Here is a 13,964-nt window from a genome sequence, read left to right as displayed (position 1 = left end):
GGCCAGCGTGTCTTTATCTCGTTTCCTGAAGCGGTTTGTTCAAACATTGTTCAGTCATGCTGGGCCGAGATCCAGAACAAGCTCAACACTCACGTATCCAAACAGGCGAGCTGAGGTGATCCAGACACACTCAGAACAATGTTACACATCATTGAAACAATCACTGACACACGCACACACACACACACACACACACACACACAACACTATATTGAAGTTATGTTGTTGTTGTTGAAGAAATCATCAAAACAACGAGATAAATGAGGCTAAAAGCTCTGCAGAGAACGACAGCTGTGGAGTTCTTCCGTATTACTGACATTACATCTTCATCTAATCTACTAATAACATGAAAATAAAATGTTGATTTGTGCAGCTTTAAAACTAACTGTGGCACAAAACCAACTAGAAAAGCACTCGGAGAGCGCAGACCTCCTCCAAGCAGCTCGTTCCCCTCCTTACCGGATCTACACCGTCCACACGGTGATCTGGATCAGCACCAGAAGGTTCTAGATTGTTCTTGGTATCTTTACACACCAACCATGAAAAGTAAAAGTGAACCAGAGTTGATCTGTAAATGGAGCTTTCAATGTTCAAACTGAAGACTCCATTGACTGCAATTTCAAAGTGATCCGGAATCCAGGATCTCTTCTGGATCATCACCAAAATGTAATCATCTGACATCTGTTCCTGGTAACATTCCAAACATCTCCGGAAAATGTCATCAAGACGGGTCTGTAACGTTTTGAGCTATCTTGCTAACTGTGCGGTGAACGCAGCGCGAGAAAGAGCAGAATGGGAGATATTCTTACCAGAACTTTAGTGTTGCAGCGGAGCGTGTTGAATAGCAGAGTCCACAGCTCCTCCCCACACACACCGTAGGCTGCCACGGCGCACATGTGACCGGTCCAAATATACTTCATCCTGCGTAAGGGGAAGGAGGCAGAGGGAACATCCAGCTTCAAACACTTTGCCTTTGGTTCTGGGAAAAAAACGACAACCTTTACAGTCGTAATCCAAAGAACACTGCAATGAATGACTAAAAAGACTTAACAGAAAAAGAAGGAAAGAAAAAGCCCGACCCTCCAAGGAACCGAGAGCGATGGAGACACAGAGAAAGGAAGAGACGGCGCCGCCTCAAAGAAATAAATCTCAATACAATTTTAATGAAAAGGAGCCGTCGGAGGGAAACAAGCGGCTCTCTGCACTTTTGGCCTCTCGCTCTTCATCAGCATCTCAGAGGAAGTGCTGAAATCCAGCGAGTCGGCTGCTGCAGGACTGCTCTGTTGAAAGCAACCGACTCTTACCAGTTCTAAATTCAAGTTCCTTCCTGACTAACAGCACCGTGTGGACGACATGCATTAAACCCACCGTACGTTACACCTGCCTGATATCGTAAGTCCCTTTGAGACATCGTGAGTTTGCGTGAAACCCGTTGAACGAGGTCGGCGTCGTTGCCGATGGCAACCCGAACCCGTCAAGACAACGTCCAACTGAATGGTTGGACCAAAGTTCCTCTTCAGAACGTTGCCCACATTGTCACACAGCCTCCACTGTCTTCCCCCCCCCCCCCCCCCCCACACACACACACACAATAAGCCAACCGTCCGTCCACACAATGCAAAAGAAGACATGATTCACCGGACTCTCCCATCATTTCCTAGTTGGGTTCTGATGCTTATTTGTTCCCATTTTAGGAACGTTTATCTGTGGACCGGGCTCAGCATGGACACTGATCATCTGCGTCTACGGATCCACTTTTCCAGCAACTCTCAATCTATTATTCAGCAGCTCGGTTGACCACATTGGAGCGTACCAAACACTGCCGGCCGGGGCGGTCCAACACCTGCGGCTTTAAAGGAGCTCTTTACCACTCATATAATATAATGTGGCCTTTGCCGAAGCCTCTCGGATCCCTGCGCCAAGACATCTGCTTCAAGGACAAAATGTTCACTCGCTGCCTCATGTATCCCACCGACTGACGGGAGCCGCTGTGACAAGGCAATCGGTCTTATTCATCTCTAAGTGGTTATTACATTTGGCTAATGTCTGTTTTACATGCAACGCAAACCCTGTACATCCCAGAATTAGATTACCACGGGAACACAAGCAGCAGCATTAATATGAACGCGGTCAGCCAGCTCAAAATCCTTTTCAAATAAAGATATTCATGTGAATCTCTGCGTTGCCATGAATACAGAGTATTCGCCTGTTCATTTTGAGTAATTGCAGGTTTCCCTTAATGCAGAGAAAAGAATCGGTAAAGTCGGTGATCCTCTTGACAATGCCAACAATCGCCTACATTTAAAGGTCCCATATTCTACCATTTCTATACAAGTTAGTGCAGTTCCAAAAAACTTATAGTCAAACAGATGCTGCAGGACAGCGTCCCTCTTGTCTGTCTCAAACTGCTCTGCAAGAAACACTCTAAACCTGGAAGCAAAAGTACGTTCATAGCTACCATGGTAACCGTGAGGGACGTTTTAGCACACAATTTTTTACCAATTTTCAACTCATGATGCAAGTTAGAAAAGGAGCAGCCAGCAGTAACACAGGTAAAAGAAAAACATGTTCTATTCTGTAGCATGTTCTATTTAAAGTTGTTTTGAAATAGTTTCAGTATTTGTTACGCAGGGTTCCTTCTTTTTATCATTGTTACAAAGTTAGGCTGCATGTTCTGACTGGCTGTAATCACGCAATGAAATGTGAGGGAACTATAAGACTGAATATTCATTTTGACTGATCATAAATCAATTCAGAGAGGAATTTGATCAGAATCAGAATACTTTTATTGACCCCAAAGGGAAATTCTGTTTGCAACAGCGCTATACAAGAAGAAGCAAGACTATAGTTCAAATGATAGCAAGAACGCGACTATATACGGTAAATAGTGCAATAAAAGCAGCGAGTAGAGGGTAAACAAGTCTTGTCAGTACACAGTGCAGTGATTGTACAGCAAGTTGAAAAGCGGCGGTTTTCTGCCCTCTTTGATGGAGAGTTTATAATTTCATGCCGTTTCAGCACAACGGTCTCATCACTAGGTTCTCGAGGGAACCTCGGTTTCACGCCAGTGTGAAGTTCACTCAATGGTGGGGCTGGGACGAGACATGTCGCGAGATTTATAATAAATGTGAATAATATTACATGAAAAGTATTCAAGATATATTTTCTTTTATAGATCAGACCGCAACAACATTAACAATCTAAAAAATGTAAAGTGCAACTGTTAACATGAACAGGAGAGAAACTTTTGTTACAGGCTCTTTTTTTTTTAAAATTCTGCTGCAATAACAGCAGAGACGCTTTCTTGAACGCAATAAACAAAATAAAATGCTTTCTTTTTAAGGCTAATAACTAATTACGCACACATTGGTGGATATTTCCTGACAAATATTCTGAGTGCAATCTAAACAGTGGATTTAAAATGTCGAAGCATCCTGGATTTCTCCCGCGTACTCCATTGCATGTCTCACTCGCACTCCCGTACGCAAGCATAAAGATAAGGAGGGCACTTATAGCACGCTGTCGCCCCTTAGTGGTGGTGGTGGGGGGTGGGGGGTTATTGCACAACTCAACAGGATACTAGATACTGAATGCGACCAAGTAAAAAAAGAAAAAGTAAACTAATAAATATTGTTTAACGCAAGGACGAGAAATCTTGCGGCATTTTGATCTCGTCCCATCCCTACTCAATGGAAATCAAAAAACACTGTTTCCAGATTGGTTTATGGCTCGATCTCAACATATATGATGATTGAAAAGAGAAATAAATAAATACATTTAAAGGGTAAATATAACTTTGTGAAGCAACAAAAGACTGCAACACAAAAGAAGGCATGCTAATATTCTCTATTGGCCGTAAATGAGAGTGAATTTGTCGAGAGTCTTTGTGTCACAGCAACAGCAAAGGCTGCCAGCACAGTGAGTCCAATCATTCCGGAAACTAAGAGGAAGTGGCTGGCTATGAAAGTGAGCTGCAAGAAAGATGATTGTGTTCAGTGGTGAGCGTTAGTGCCAGCGCTGGTGTTTGGGATCCGAACCCACAGAATGACTCTGGCTGTTCCACACAGAGAACCTGCCAGCAGGCGATGGAGCGAGGACGACCACAGAAATGGACTCCAGCGCTAACAGAGCACCAAAGAGAAGAAACACAAGATGACAGAAGAAGAGGGTTCATTTTAAAGGAGTCAAATACGACCTTTTGTTTTGTTTCTGTATACTTAACTTAAGTGCAAATGCAATTGCTGGTATGAAGCATTCCAAGAAAAGCTTGTACAATGTGAAATGGAGATTGAGTGAACAACATGCTTCTTATATTTCTGGAACAGCGAAATTAACCTCCACCGCTTTAGTCTTGGACCGGATCCACGGAGCAGCATGTCAGGCTGAGGCGAACGGCTGTGCCAAGAAACAAGCAAGACCGCCTCTGGTTCATTTCATAACTCCTCGGCTTTTAGTTGCAACTATTCCCACTGACTTCAACTCATGTTTCAAATGGATTCATGGATGCAGCCAAAGCTGAGAATGTACACGATGTCCTGCTGAATAGATTTAGGGGGAATTCTGGTTTTTAGCCTCCCGAGCTGATATTACTAACAGGAGCGACAGCAGCTCAGCCTCAGCAGCTCAGCCTTGGGAACCAGAGTGGTAGCTTCGAGGCCATCTTAAGGCGAGTGGACGGAGAGTTGGAGAGGTGCCGGTTTGCCTCCTGAGCACTGCCGAGGTGCCCTCGAGCAAGGCACCAAATCCCCAAAGTTTCTCCCCAGAAATTTGAGTGGAAAAAATAATTTCCCCATTTGGGATGAATAAAGGAAACTTCCTTGATTAAAAAAGCTTAAATTATTAATTACCCTCGCCGAAGGGGAGGCGAGGGTATTGCAATTGGGTCCGTTTTTTTGTATGTTTGTCTGTTTGCTTGTCTGTCCGAGCGCATAACTCAAAAACTAGTAACCCAATTGACTTGAAATTTTTACACAAGCAAGGTTCTGACCGTGGCTCGGTCCTCCCCGAGAATGGCATTGATCCGGATCTGGATCCAGATTCTAGAATTATTTTTACATCTGGAATTGTGCCTCTGCTGTAGACTGCCACTTTAAGAGGGAGGGACACGAATGGCATGATGGGAAAAAGAGTCCAGAAGGAGTCTTGTAGTACGTTCCGGAGCAGCAAGCTAGAGCAGGTTTGGCTCCTCTGATCCGGAAGCCCTGTTTACTGTCTCACAAGATCGAATAGTCCATTGGAGGCGGGGTCTGCAATCTCTGATTGTCTTTCTAATTTCTTTTGCAGGACTGCACGTGACTGTGGAACGGTGTTTCGTGTGAATGACTGATCAAGGCCTGCCAGGCAGAAACCTGAAAACCATACCTGACACTGAAACTTAAGCTTGATCCGTTCATGAGGACACATTATTCAACCAATCAAGAGGAAAAGAACATTTCTGAGAGTCTTTAGGATTAAACCAACGCAATTCCCCGGGAATGAATCCAGGTGTCTGTGTGCACGTGATGCTGCACCAGCTCACCTCATGGTGCTGACAGCCAGGAGGCCGTAGAACAGCGTATGCAACAGATTATAGGCCACATCTGGTCGAATGGCCACCCCGTGCATCTCCCTGGTTCCTTTCCTGTCCTCGGGTGAACCTCGGCTGGGTCTGCTGAGAAACCAAAAAGACAACGTTGATCCAGAACACATTACAGCCCGGCAGAAGGGTAGGTGGGTGGAATAGATATTATTCACATTTCGGCAGCATCTTAAGCCGTCGGCGCACAAATGGGCACGCAACCATGCCCACCCACCACCATGTCTGTCAGCAGGAGTCAGCACACGGAGCAGCAAAGGGACCGGCACACAATGAGGCGGGCGCTGGCCTCCATTAGAATACAAATCCAGCTTGGCTTCATTAGATGTGATCTGGGGCAAACTGGACTATATTAATTCCTGAATTGCCAACAGCCCTTTTGTTCCATGAGGTAAATGTTCCAGCTGTCCAACAGCACAGGGGGGAGCTGATATGCTAATGTGATGCGCTCAATACAGACCCTCACCTGGCACTGCAGGCAAATGGAGCTCTGAGGCAGCTGGCAGAAGATTCTCATTTCAGGGCGCGGCGCACCAACGCGACTAAATCTGGAGGGATGTCACCGAGATCTGCGTTACGTTCCTCCGCTTCCTTTCCTCTCCACCAGGCTTTTAAACGCTGCATTCACTTACATCTCACTACATCCTATGAATAATACCTAATAACAACAGAACCTCAAAAAAGGACACAAAAGTGTGACGATTGGTCACTCGAAGCGGTTGCAGAGAACAATTCCAAATGTTTTTCCATTTAATTTTTCAGAGCAACAGCGTCATGTGTTCCTCTGTGTTCCGCGCTGCAGTGCTGGCTGCGCGTCAAACAACACGCTTAGAATACAGATCGCTCAACGCGCTCGAAGCCAGGCTTCACCGGATTACAGCAGCGTAAAGGCTCGGGGATGAGAATGCAGAAAGCAACAATATATTTAGTTTAAGAAGCTAATTAAGAGTCATTTGGGACATTTTTAATGCAACACATTCTAAAAGACAAACTGGACATGAGGCAGGATGAACAAAGAATGTCCTGCATGCATGTGTCCGCATGAAGACACAGGTTCTGGTACTGTGTCATTGGGGACCTTTAGCATGGCTGGCAGGTAAAATGTTCATTCCAACCAATGCATTTTAAATGTGACTTGCATTCGCATTGGTTTCAGGACAACAGATTCTACCGACCCAAACACCCACGGAAACTTGAAAGGGTTTCTCAGCCCACAAAACGACGACCGAGAATCAGAACAAATACTTTATTTTATAAGAACACGTCCCCGTCCTCTCCGGGTGACGCTCGTAGAAACACGAGTGGACTAAAACACATTCCATCAGTACGGCGGTGCCTTGATGACTTTAGGATGAGATGTTCCTTCAAACCTGATTTAACGGTTTGGGACGCGCACACAAAGACACACAGAGACACACGGAGACACACAAAGACACACAGAGACACACGGAGACACACAAAGACACACGGAGACACACGGAGACACACGGAGACACACAGAGACACACAGAGACACACAGAGACACACGGAGACACACGGAGACACACGGAGACACACAGAGACACACAGAGACACACAGAGACACACAAAGACACACGGAGACGTTTGCCTCTTTTTGTTTGTTTTAAACCGACTCCTGCGGGAAGCCTCTAAACGCTGCTGCAGCTGCTCTGCCTTTGTCTGGCTGCTGTTTGGGGCTGACTGTCGCGGCGCTATTAGCTTTAGGTTCATGTTGTCAACAAGGAAACAAACACAAGGACAATTGTTGATGGGAATGGAAGTGAGAGGCCGCTATATATTATTGGCCGACTCATCTCAGGTGCGCTTCCTTCAGCACAGAGCTGTCAAATGCTGACCGCCACGTCGCAGCAGGACCTTAAAAAGCTCCGCAGCTGCGCCGTGGTTGCTCAATCATTTCCTGAACATCGTGTACCTCATGTTCTGCAGTGCGGCCACGGCTATCACGCCGCTCAGCAGCAGCAGGGTGACCACGTAGGGGTAGAGCAGCAGGGTCCCGGCCAGGCGCTCCACTGTGTCGAGGGGCAACAAGCCAAAGGCCTCCTCACACAGGTACAGACTGGCATCGAAATCCCTGCGGGAGGAGAGCGGCGGAGGTGAAGGCCAGAAAATCATTGCTGTTCAGAATGAGCTCCATGTTTTACCTGCAGAAATGACACAAAACATTTGGCAAAGAAAGTTTTTATTTGAATGAAAAATTCAATTGAGACAACATTTTAAACTTGATGTTCCGCCTCAATCAGGAACTCACAGACATTCATAAAAGATGGGGACTTAACCCACCGGCATCAAGAAGGAGCCAATACTATTGAACCGTTCTGGTCCACTTGCGTATCGTTTCTGTTTTATACATTTTTTCTCATTACATTTATTACTAACACGATCTTAGCTCTCCTTGTGGAACTAAAGTCCGGGGCGACTTTCCGCACGGACGCCTCTGAGTGTCGGACACTATTGACTGGTGGGGTGGCGCGCTGGAAACTCGCAGGCGTGCACACATAGCAAATAGCAATATTTTCACTTTTACTGCAAATGAATATCGGCTCCAAATATCGGTTATCGGCCTCCTTGACTACTAATAATCGGTATCGGCCATAAAAAAAAAACCATATCGGTCGATCCCTACTCAATATTTCATGAAGCGTAAACGCACATTTGTCTTTACAGCATGAAGTTTGTGACTTACATTGGCAATGTAGCCTCTGATAAAAAAAAATTACACTTGTAAGTAACTGAAGTGGGAATTGAGACATCACAAAGCCAAGGGACCGAAAAGCAAATAAGCGAGTCTCAGCGAGTGCGAAGGAAAGAAACAGAGGCAGCGACGAAGCGGCGCATTTTCCACAGCCTCCTGAATAATTGAAGGGCCAATTGTGTGGCTTCGGGTTGTGAGTTGTGTTATCTGCCCCCCCGGAGCAGCCATCCTGTGGCTGAGCTGCTCAACACGCAATGTATCTGATCGATGCTAGGCCAGCTAGCTTTGCCCCCCACCATCTATTATTCACACCCCATAATGCTCCAGGTCCTACGATAGAGAATAATAGAGTCACACCGGATCAACTCGAGAGCCGAGAGCGGTTGCACATCGTTCAGACCGTGTGTGTGTGTGTGTGTGTGTGCACGACAGAGTTCAACAATGGAGCGCGTTAGTGTTCGTACCTCGTCGGTCCGAAGGCAAGCTTTGACTTGATGAATTTAAAGATGTGTTCATCAGATCTGAGCTGAAGCGCTTTCTGTAAACACACACGGCTAATAAATCAGCTCGTCATCAATCATGCTAAACACAAGATGTGGAGAGGAGGGCAGGAAGTTAGGAAGCAATTGTGCAACAGGAAGGAAAGAGCAGCAGAAGCTGAGGAAAGAAATATAGAATAAAAGGGTGGGGCACTCAGGCGAGGAGAAAAAAGGAGAAGAAAGAAGATCCAAAAATAAAGCAACAGAGAGAAAACGGCGAAGGGAGGAAGAGGAGCTGCACCTTAGCCAGGTAGTTGACGATGAAGGTGAGGAGGAGGACCATGGCGGTGTGGAGAAGCAGTTTGGCCAGACGAGCCAGCAGGCTTCCTGTTTTCAAACCAGACTGCAAGAGCAGACGGTAAATCAGTCAATACATGTCTTCATTTTAAAAGAATCAATTAAAGCTTCACTCACACACACACACACACACTGTGTTGGATACACACAGCTCCCTGTTCGGGTCCAGGGTCAAACGTCCTCAGGAGTTCTGATCACTTTGTCCTCTTGATGTTTGTTTTAGTTGAATGTTTCAGCTTGTTATTCTTATTTTAGGATACGGGTACGCGCTTCGTTCACGTTTTAGTTTTGTCTTTTCTAACTGTGCTTTCTAAAAATTCTAGAACTCTAGATTTTCTGATTTTCTGACAAAAACAAACAAGATAAATGATTGAATGCAGTTCTGCAGAAAGCATCTGGTCTAAGTTTGAGGAATGGAATATTTTGGTTTACATATTTCTTGAGCTCCGAGCCAACTTTGTATTTGGCCCCAATAACCAGGTCTCATCTTTTTTGACTCTCTCTCTCTCTCTCTTTCTCAACCCAGCCGGTCAGACAGATGGCCGTCCACCATGAGCCTTAGGGTCTGTCCAAGGTTTCTGCCTGTTAAAGGGAAGTTTTTCCTTGCCTCCGTTGCCAAAGTGCTTGCTCTTGTGGGTGAAGTTGGGTTCTGTCTCTCCCTGCTACTCCTGTAAAGTCCCTTGAGATGACTTCCTGTTGTGATCTGGTGTTGAAACTGAATTGAATTGAATACAGCAACTGGAGAGTCTTTGAAGCTGGAGACATCACACAGTGTGACTGAGCTCAGAGCTACTTCCTCTTTCTCATTCCGTGCTGTTTGTTTGTTGCTGTAAAGACTGTGATTTGTCTGATACACAAAAAAATCGATATGGAGAAATATGAACCAACTGATTCCTGAAGATTGTCCAATGAGTGATAGTCATTTCGTTTGTTGGTATTTTATTTCAGTCCAAGTTTGACAGACTCAAGTCTGACTTTCATATGGAAAGTCTTATTGAATGAATGCAACCTCAGCTTTACATGAACAAGGTTCTGGGTTCTGTTTGCTTGTTTCCGGGTCAGAGGATTATTATCAAGGAAAAGTGTAACTTTCACACAGTAATCACTTCTTCACTGCCGGTTTTTTTCAAGTACAGAAACATGATAATGTTCTGTAGCATTAGTAAAACACTTCTGGGTTTTTACAGCACCATTTTAATATTGGAATTCAGCAGTCACTGGTGTATTTTTCCAAGTTGAAAGTTTCGTCCGACTCCGGCCAGTCATGTGACACGAGTCCACACTTTTTCTAAAGCGGTCTGATTACTGATAACTAATTGCATTTAGACTCGTCAGGAATTTGCCTCCAGCATTCCAGTTGGACATGGATTGTGCAAAAACTGTGTTTAGATGTCTTTCTCTGTCTTTTATATTCCCATACTGACCTGCCAGTATTTGACGAAGAGTGCAGCAACGATGAAGCTCAGGACTAGTGAGCCCAGCAGCATGGCGTTACAGAACTGGAGGAGCCACACGCTCAGAAGTCCACTCACTTGAACAAGGTACAGAGTGGTCACCTGGAGAAAGCCAGAGTTTATTATATGCAAGAACGTTCTCGATCATTCATTTCCTGTGGGATTGAAGCGTTGCTCTGAAAAGTGGTGCAATGAATTCAAACGCAGGCTCTCTTTTACATCATTATTTACTTTATATTACAGAACTGCATAGAGCAGCTTTATAAGTGAGAAGAAAAACAGCCTGGTAATCGGCCATCTCCGCAACCAATGACAGGCAGACAGAGAAGCCACGCCCATTCCTTCATGTAAGGGGAGGGGAGGAGCTGCTACACATTCAGTGGATAAATAACGGCTGGAAGGAACGCCCGGTGGTACGTTTCACTGCATGGCCGAGGCGCCGCGGCCGGAACTGAGCTCGCGTACATTCTATCCAGCAGAGTAGGCGGTCCTACCTGCTTAGTGGTTAAGATGTCGGCGCAGTCGAGGGCGAATATGACAAGAGCCTGAACTAGCAAGATGAACTGGTTGAACTGCCACGTCAGGCAGAAACAGAACGTGGTGACATACATCAACCACACCATCACCTTCTGAGGAGAGAAGCACACCGTGGTCAAATGCTGACGGCACGACCTTTGGCCTCTCGGGGACGGCTGACTACTGTCGGCGTAAAGCCACATGGTGTGGGCTCGTGCGTGCGCACCTGTTGCACGGCAGTGAGCCGAGGCCTGAGGTAGCAGGAGATGGCAGCGACTTGCAGGGCGAGGAAGGGCAAAGACCAGTTCTCTCTCAGGGAGATGGTGAACTCCACACGAGTAGTGTCGACCCTGGTGGGATGGAGAACGAGAAGAGAGAGGCGATTTCTGCAAACCATATTCAAACGTGGTTCCTAAAAATTACAGTCGAATGCCTGAAAAGTGAAGCTTCATGCTTTTGTTTAACTCATTGAGCGCCAGCCATTTTCAGCTCAGCTACATGCAGGGGGCCCCAGTTTTCATGCATTTTTCCCAATATTCCAAACCACACAGAACATTCTTTAAAGATGTTTTTTGAAACCCAAACATGCACTGGCAACCCTGAGATTGAAATCTGCCTCTTTTCAATGGTTATGAAAAATTGTAGGAACACACTTTTTTTTTCTGATGAAAGAAGATACTTTATATTGCATAGTCACAGTAAAGAATATTCTGTGTGGCTTGGAAAATCAGGGAAAATGTGCGAAAACTGGGGCACTCAAAATGGCTGGCACTCAATGAGTTAATCATCCCTGTAATTTAATTCGCAAAAGGTAAAATAAGTCATTAACTTGAACGTTACAAGTTCATTCCTCCATAAATTATCACTGAAAAACATTCAATCAAAAGATTTCAGATTCTGAAAAAGGTGAATTTGCACTGATGTGGATCGACAAACTCATCCGTCATCCAGAAACGGAGGAAGACAACTCTGCAGACCTTTGGAGACACGGTATTAAATAAATATAGCCTGGTACACGTCTGCGTACTTTGGCAGAGACGCCACAATATGAACGAAAGCTCACAGTTGATCAAATTCAGTCAACAAGAGACAACTGAGTTTTCTGAAATGACTGGACACAAAAGCATTTATGAATTCCTCCTGCAACCTTCCCCAAGCCGCTGTGCCTGATATTCAGTCTGTTATGGCCGAGCCGCCCACAAACGTAGCGCTCAAAGTGCGAAAAGGAGAACAGCCCGTCTGCTTGGAGGACTAAAGATGTTCGCATGTGCAAAGTGGTTTATTTCCGCAGTGTCCTCAAATGATCTTCGGTTTGGTGTTAGCGGGATAGAAATGGAAACAGTACAATCTGGTGCTCCTTCTACCTCTTTAGTATTTGATTTGATGGGATTTGTTAAAGCCAAACAACTTAATCTGATGAATCTAGATTTTTATTTAGATCTGTAGTACAGTGATCCACGAGTCTCATACTCCTGCCCAGATATTTAATTTCATGTTTCCGTTTAAGATCTGAGTCAGAGGAAAAAATGTAATTGGAAGATCAACCAGAACTGCTTTTCTCCTGAGTATTTTTATCCCCCTTTGGAAACATGATTGGAATTTGTTATTATGGTAGATTTTATCCAAGTGGAACTGAGGCAAATGAATGTAAATATTTTGCGGCGGCAGCAATATCCATCCATCCATCCATTTTCTTCCGCTTATCCGGGGCCGGGTCGCGGGGGCAGCAGCCTAAGCAGGGAAACCCAGACTTCCCTCTCCCCGGCCACTTCTTCTAGCTCTTCCGGGGGGATCCCGAGGCGTTCCCAGGCCAGCCGAGAGACATAGTCTCTCCAGCGTGTCCTGGGTCTTCCCCGTGGTCTCCTCCCGGTGGGACGTGCCCTGAACACCTCACCAGGGAGGCGTTCAGGAGGCATCCTGAATAGATGTCCGAGCCACCTCATCTGGCCCCTCTCAACGCGGAGGAGCAGCGGCTCTACTCCGAGCTCCTCCCGGATGACTGAGCTTCTCACCCTATCTCTAAGGGAGAGCCCAGCCACCCTACGGAGGAAGCTCATTTCAGCCGCTTGTACCCGGGATCTCGTTCTTTCGGTCACTACCCAAAGCTCGTGACCATAGGTGAGGGTAGGAACGAAGATCGACCAGTAAATCGAGAGCTTCGCCTTTCGGCTCAGCTCTCTCTTCACCATGACGGATCTGTGCAGAGTCCGCATCACTGCAGACGCTGCACCGATCCGTCTGTCGATCTCTCGCTCCATTCTTCCCTCACTCGTGAACAAGACCCCGAGGTACTTGAACTCCTCCACTTGGGGCAGGATCTCCTCCCCGACCTGGAGGGTGCACTCCACCCTTTTCCGACTGAGAACCATGGCCTCGGATTTGGAGGTGCTGATTCTCATCCCGGCCGCTTCACATGCGGCTGCGAACCGATCCAGTGAGAGCTGGAGGGCACGGCCTGATGAAGCCAACAGGATCACATCGTCTGCAAACAGCAGCGATCCAATTCTGAGGTCACCAAACCGAACCCCCTCAACGCCCTGGCTGCACCTAGAAATTCTGTCCATAAAAGTTAGGAACAGAATCGGTGACAAAGGGCAGCCCTGGCGGAGTCCAACCCGCACTGGAAATAGGTCCGACTTATTGCCAGCAATGCGGACCAAGCTCTGGCACCGGTCATATAGGGAGCGGACACCCCGTATGAGGGGGTCCGACACCCCATACTCCCGGAGCACCCCCCACAGGACTCCCCGAGGGACACGGTCGAATGCCTTCTCCAAATCCACAAAACACATGTGGACTGGTTGGGCAAACTCCCATGCACCCTCAAGGACCCTGCCGAGGGTGTAGAGCTGGTCCACAGTTCCACGGC

The 13,964-nt window shown here is 46.4% G+C and overlaps 1 protein-coding gene across 1 annotated transcript in view; it reads right to left on the bottom strand.

Moving 5' to 3' along the window:
* The window catches only part of dpy19l3 (dpy-19 like C-mannosyltransferase 3), a 48,273-nt gene that overhangs the window by 15,853 nt on the left and 18,456 nt on the right, over positions 1 to 13,964 (bottom strand). The window contains exons 7-14 of the mRNA XM_068760322.1: positions 11,322 to 11,445; positions 11,074 to 11,208; positions 10,550 to 10,681; positions 9,070 to 9,171; positions 8,754 to 8,827; positions 7,510 to 7,668; positions 5,519 to 5,650; positions 810 to 921 (exon numbers count right to left, since the gene is read on the bottom strand). Coding sequence (XP_068616423.1) covers positions 810 to 921; positions 5,519 to 5,650; positions 7,510 to 7,668; positions 8,754 to 8,827; positions 9,070 to 9,171; positions 10,550 to 10,681; positions 11,074 to 11,208; positions 11,322 to 11,445 — 970 coding nt within the window. The remainder of the gene's footprint in view (positions 1 to 809; positions 922 to 5,518; positions 5,651 to 7,509; positions 7,669 to 8,753; positions 8,828 to 9,069; positions 9,172 to 10,549; positions 10,682 to 11,073; positions 11,209 to 11,321; positions 11,446 to 13,964) is intronic.

This window comes from Brachionichthys hirsutus, chromosome 1, assembly GCF_040956055.1.
Source record: "Brachionichthys hirsutus isolate HB-005 chromosome 1, CSIRO-AGI_Bhir_v1, whole genome shotgun sequence".
NCBI lineage: Eukaryota > Metazoa > Chordata > Actinopteri > Lophiiformes > Brachionichthyidae > Brachionichthys > Brachionichthys hirsutus.
Note: the sequence above shows the minus strand (reverse complement) of the source record. Positions and strands in the feature narration are given on the sequence as shown.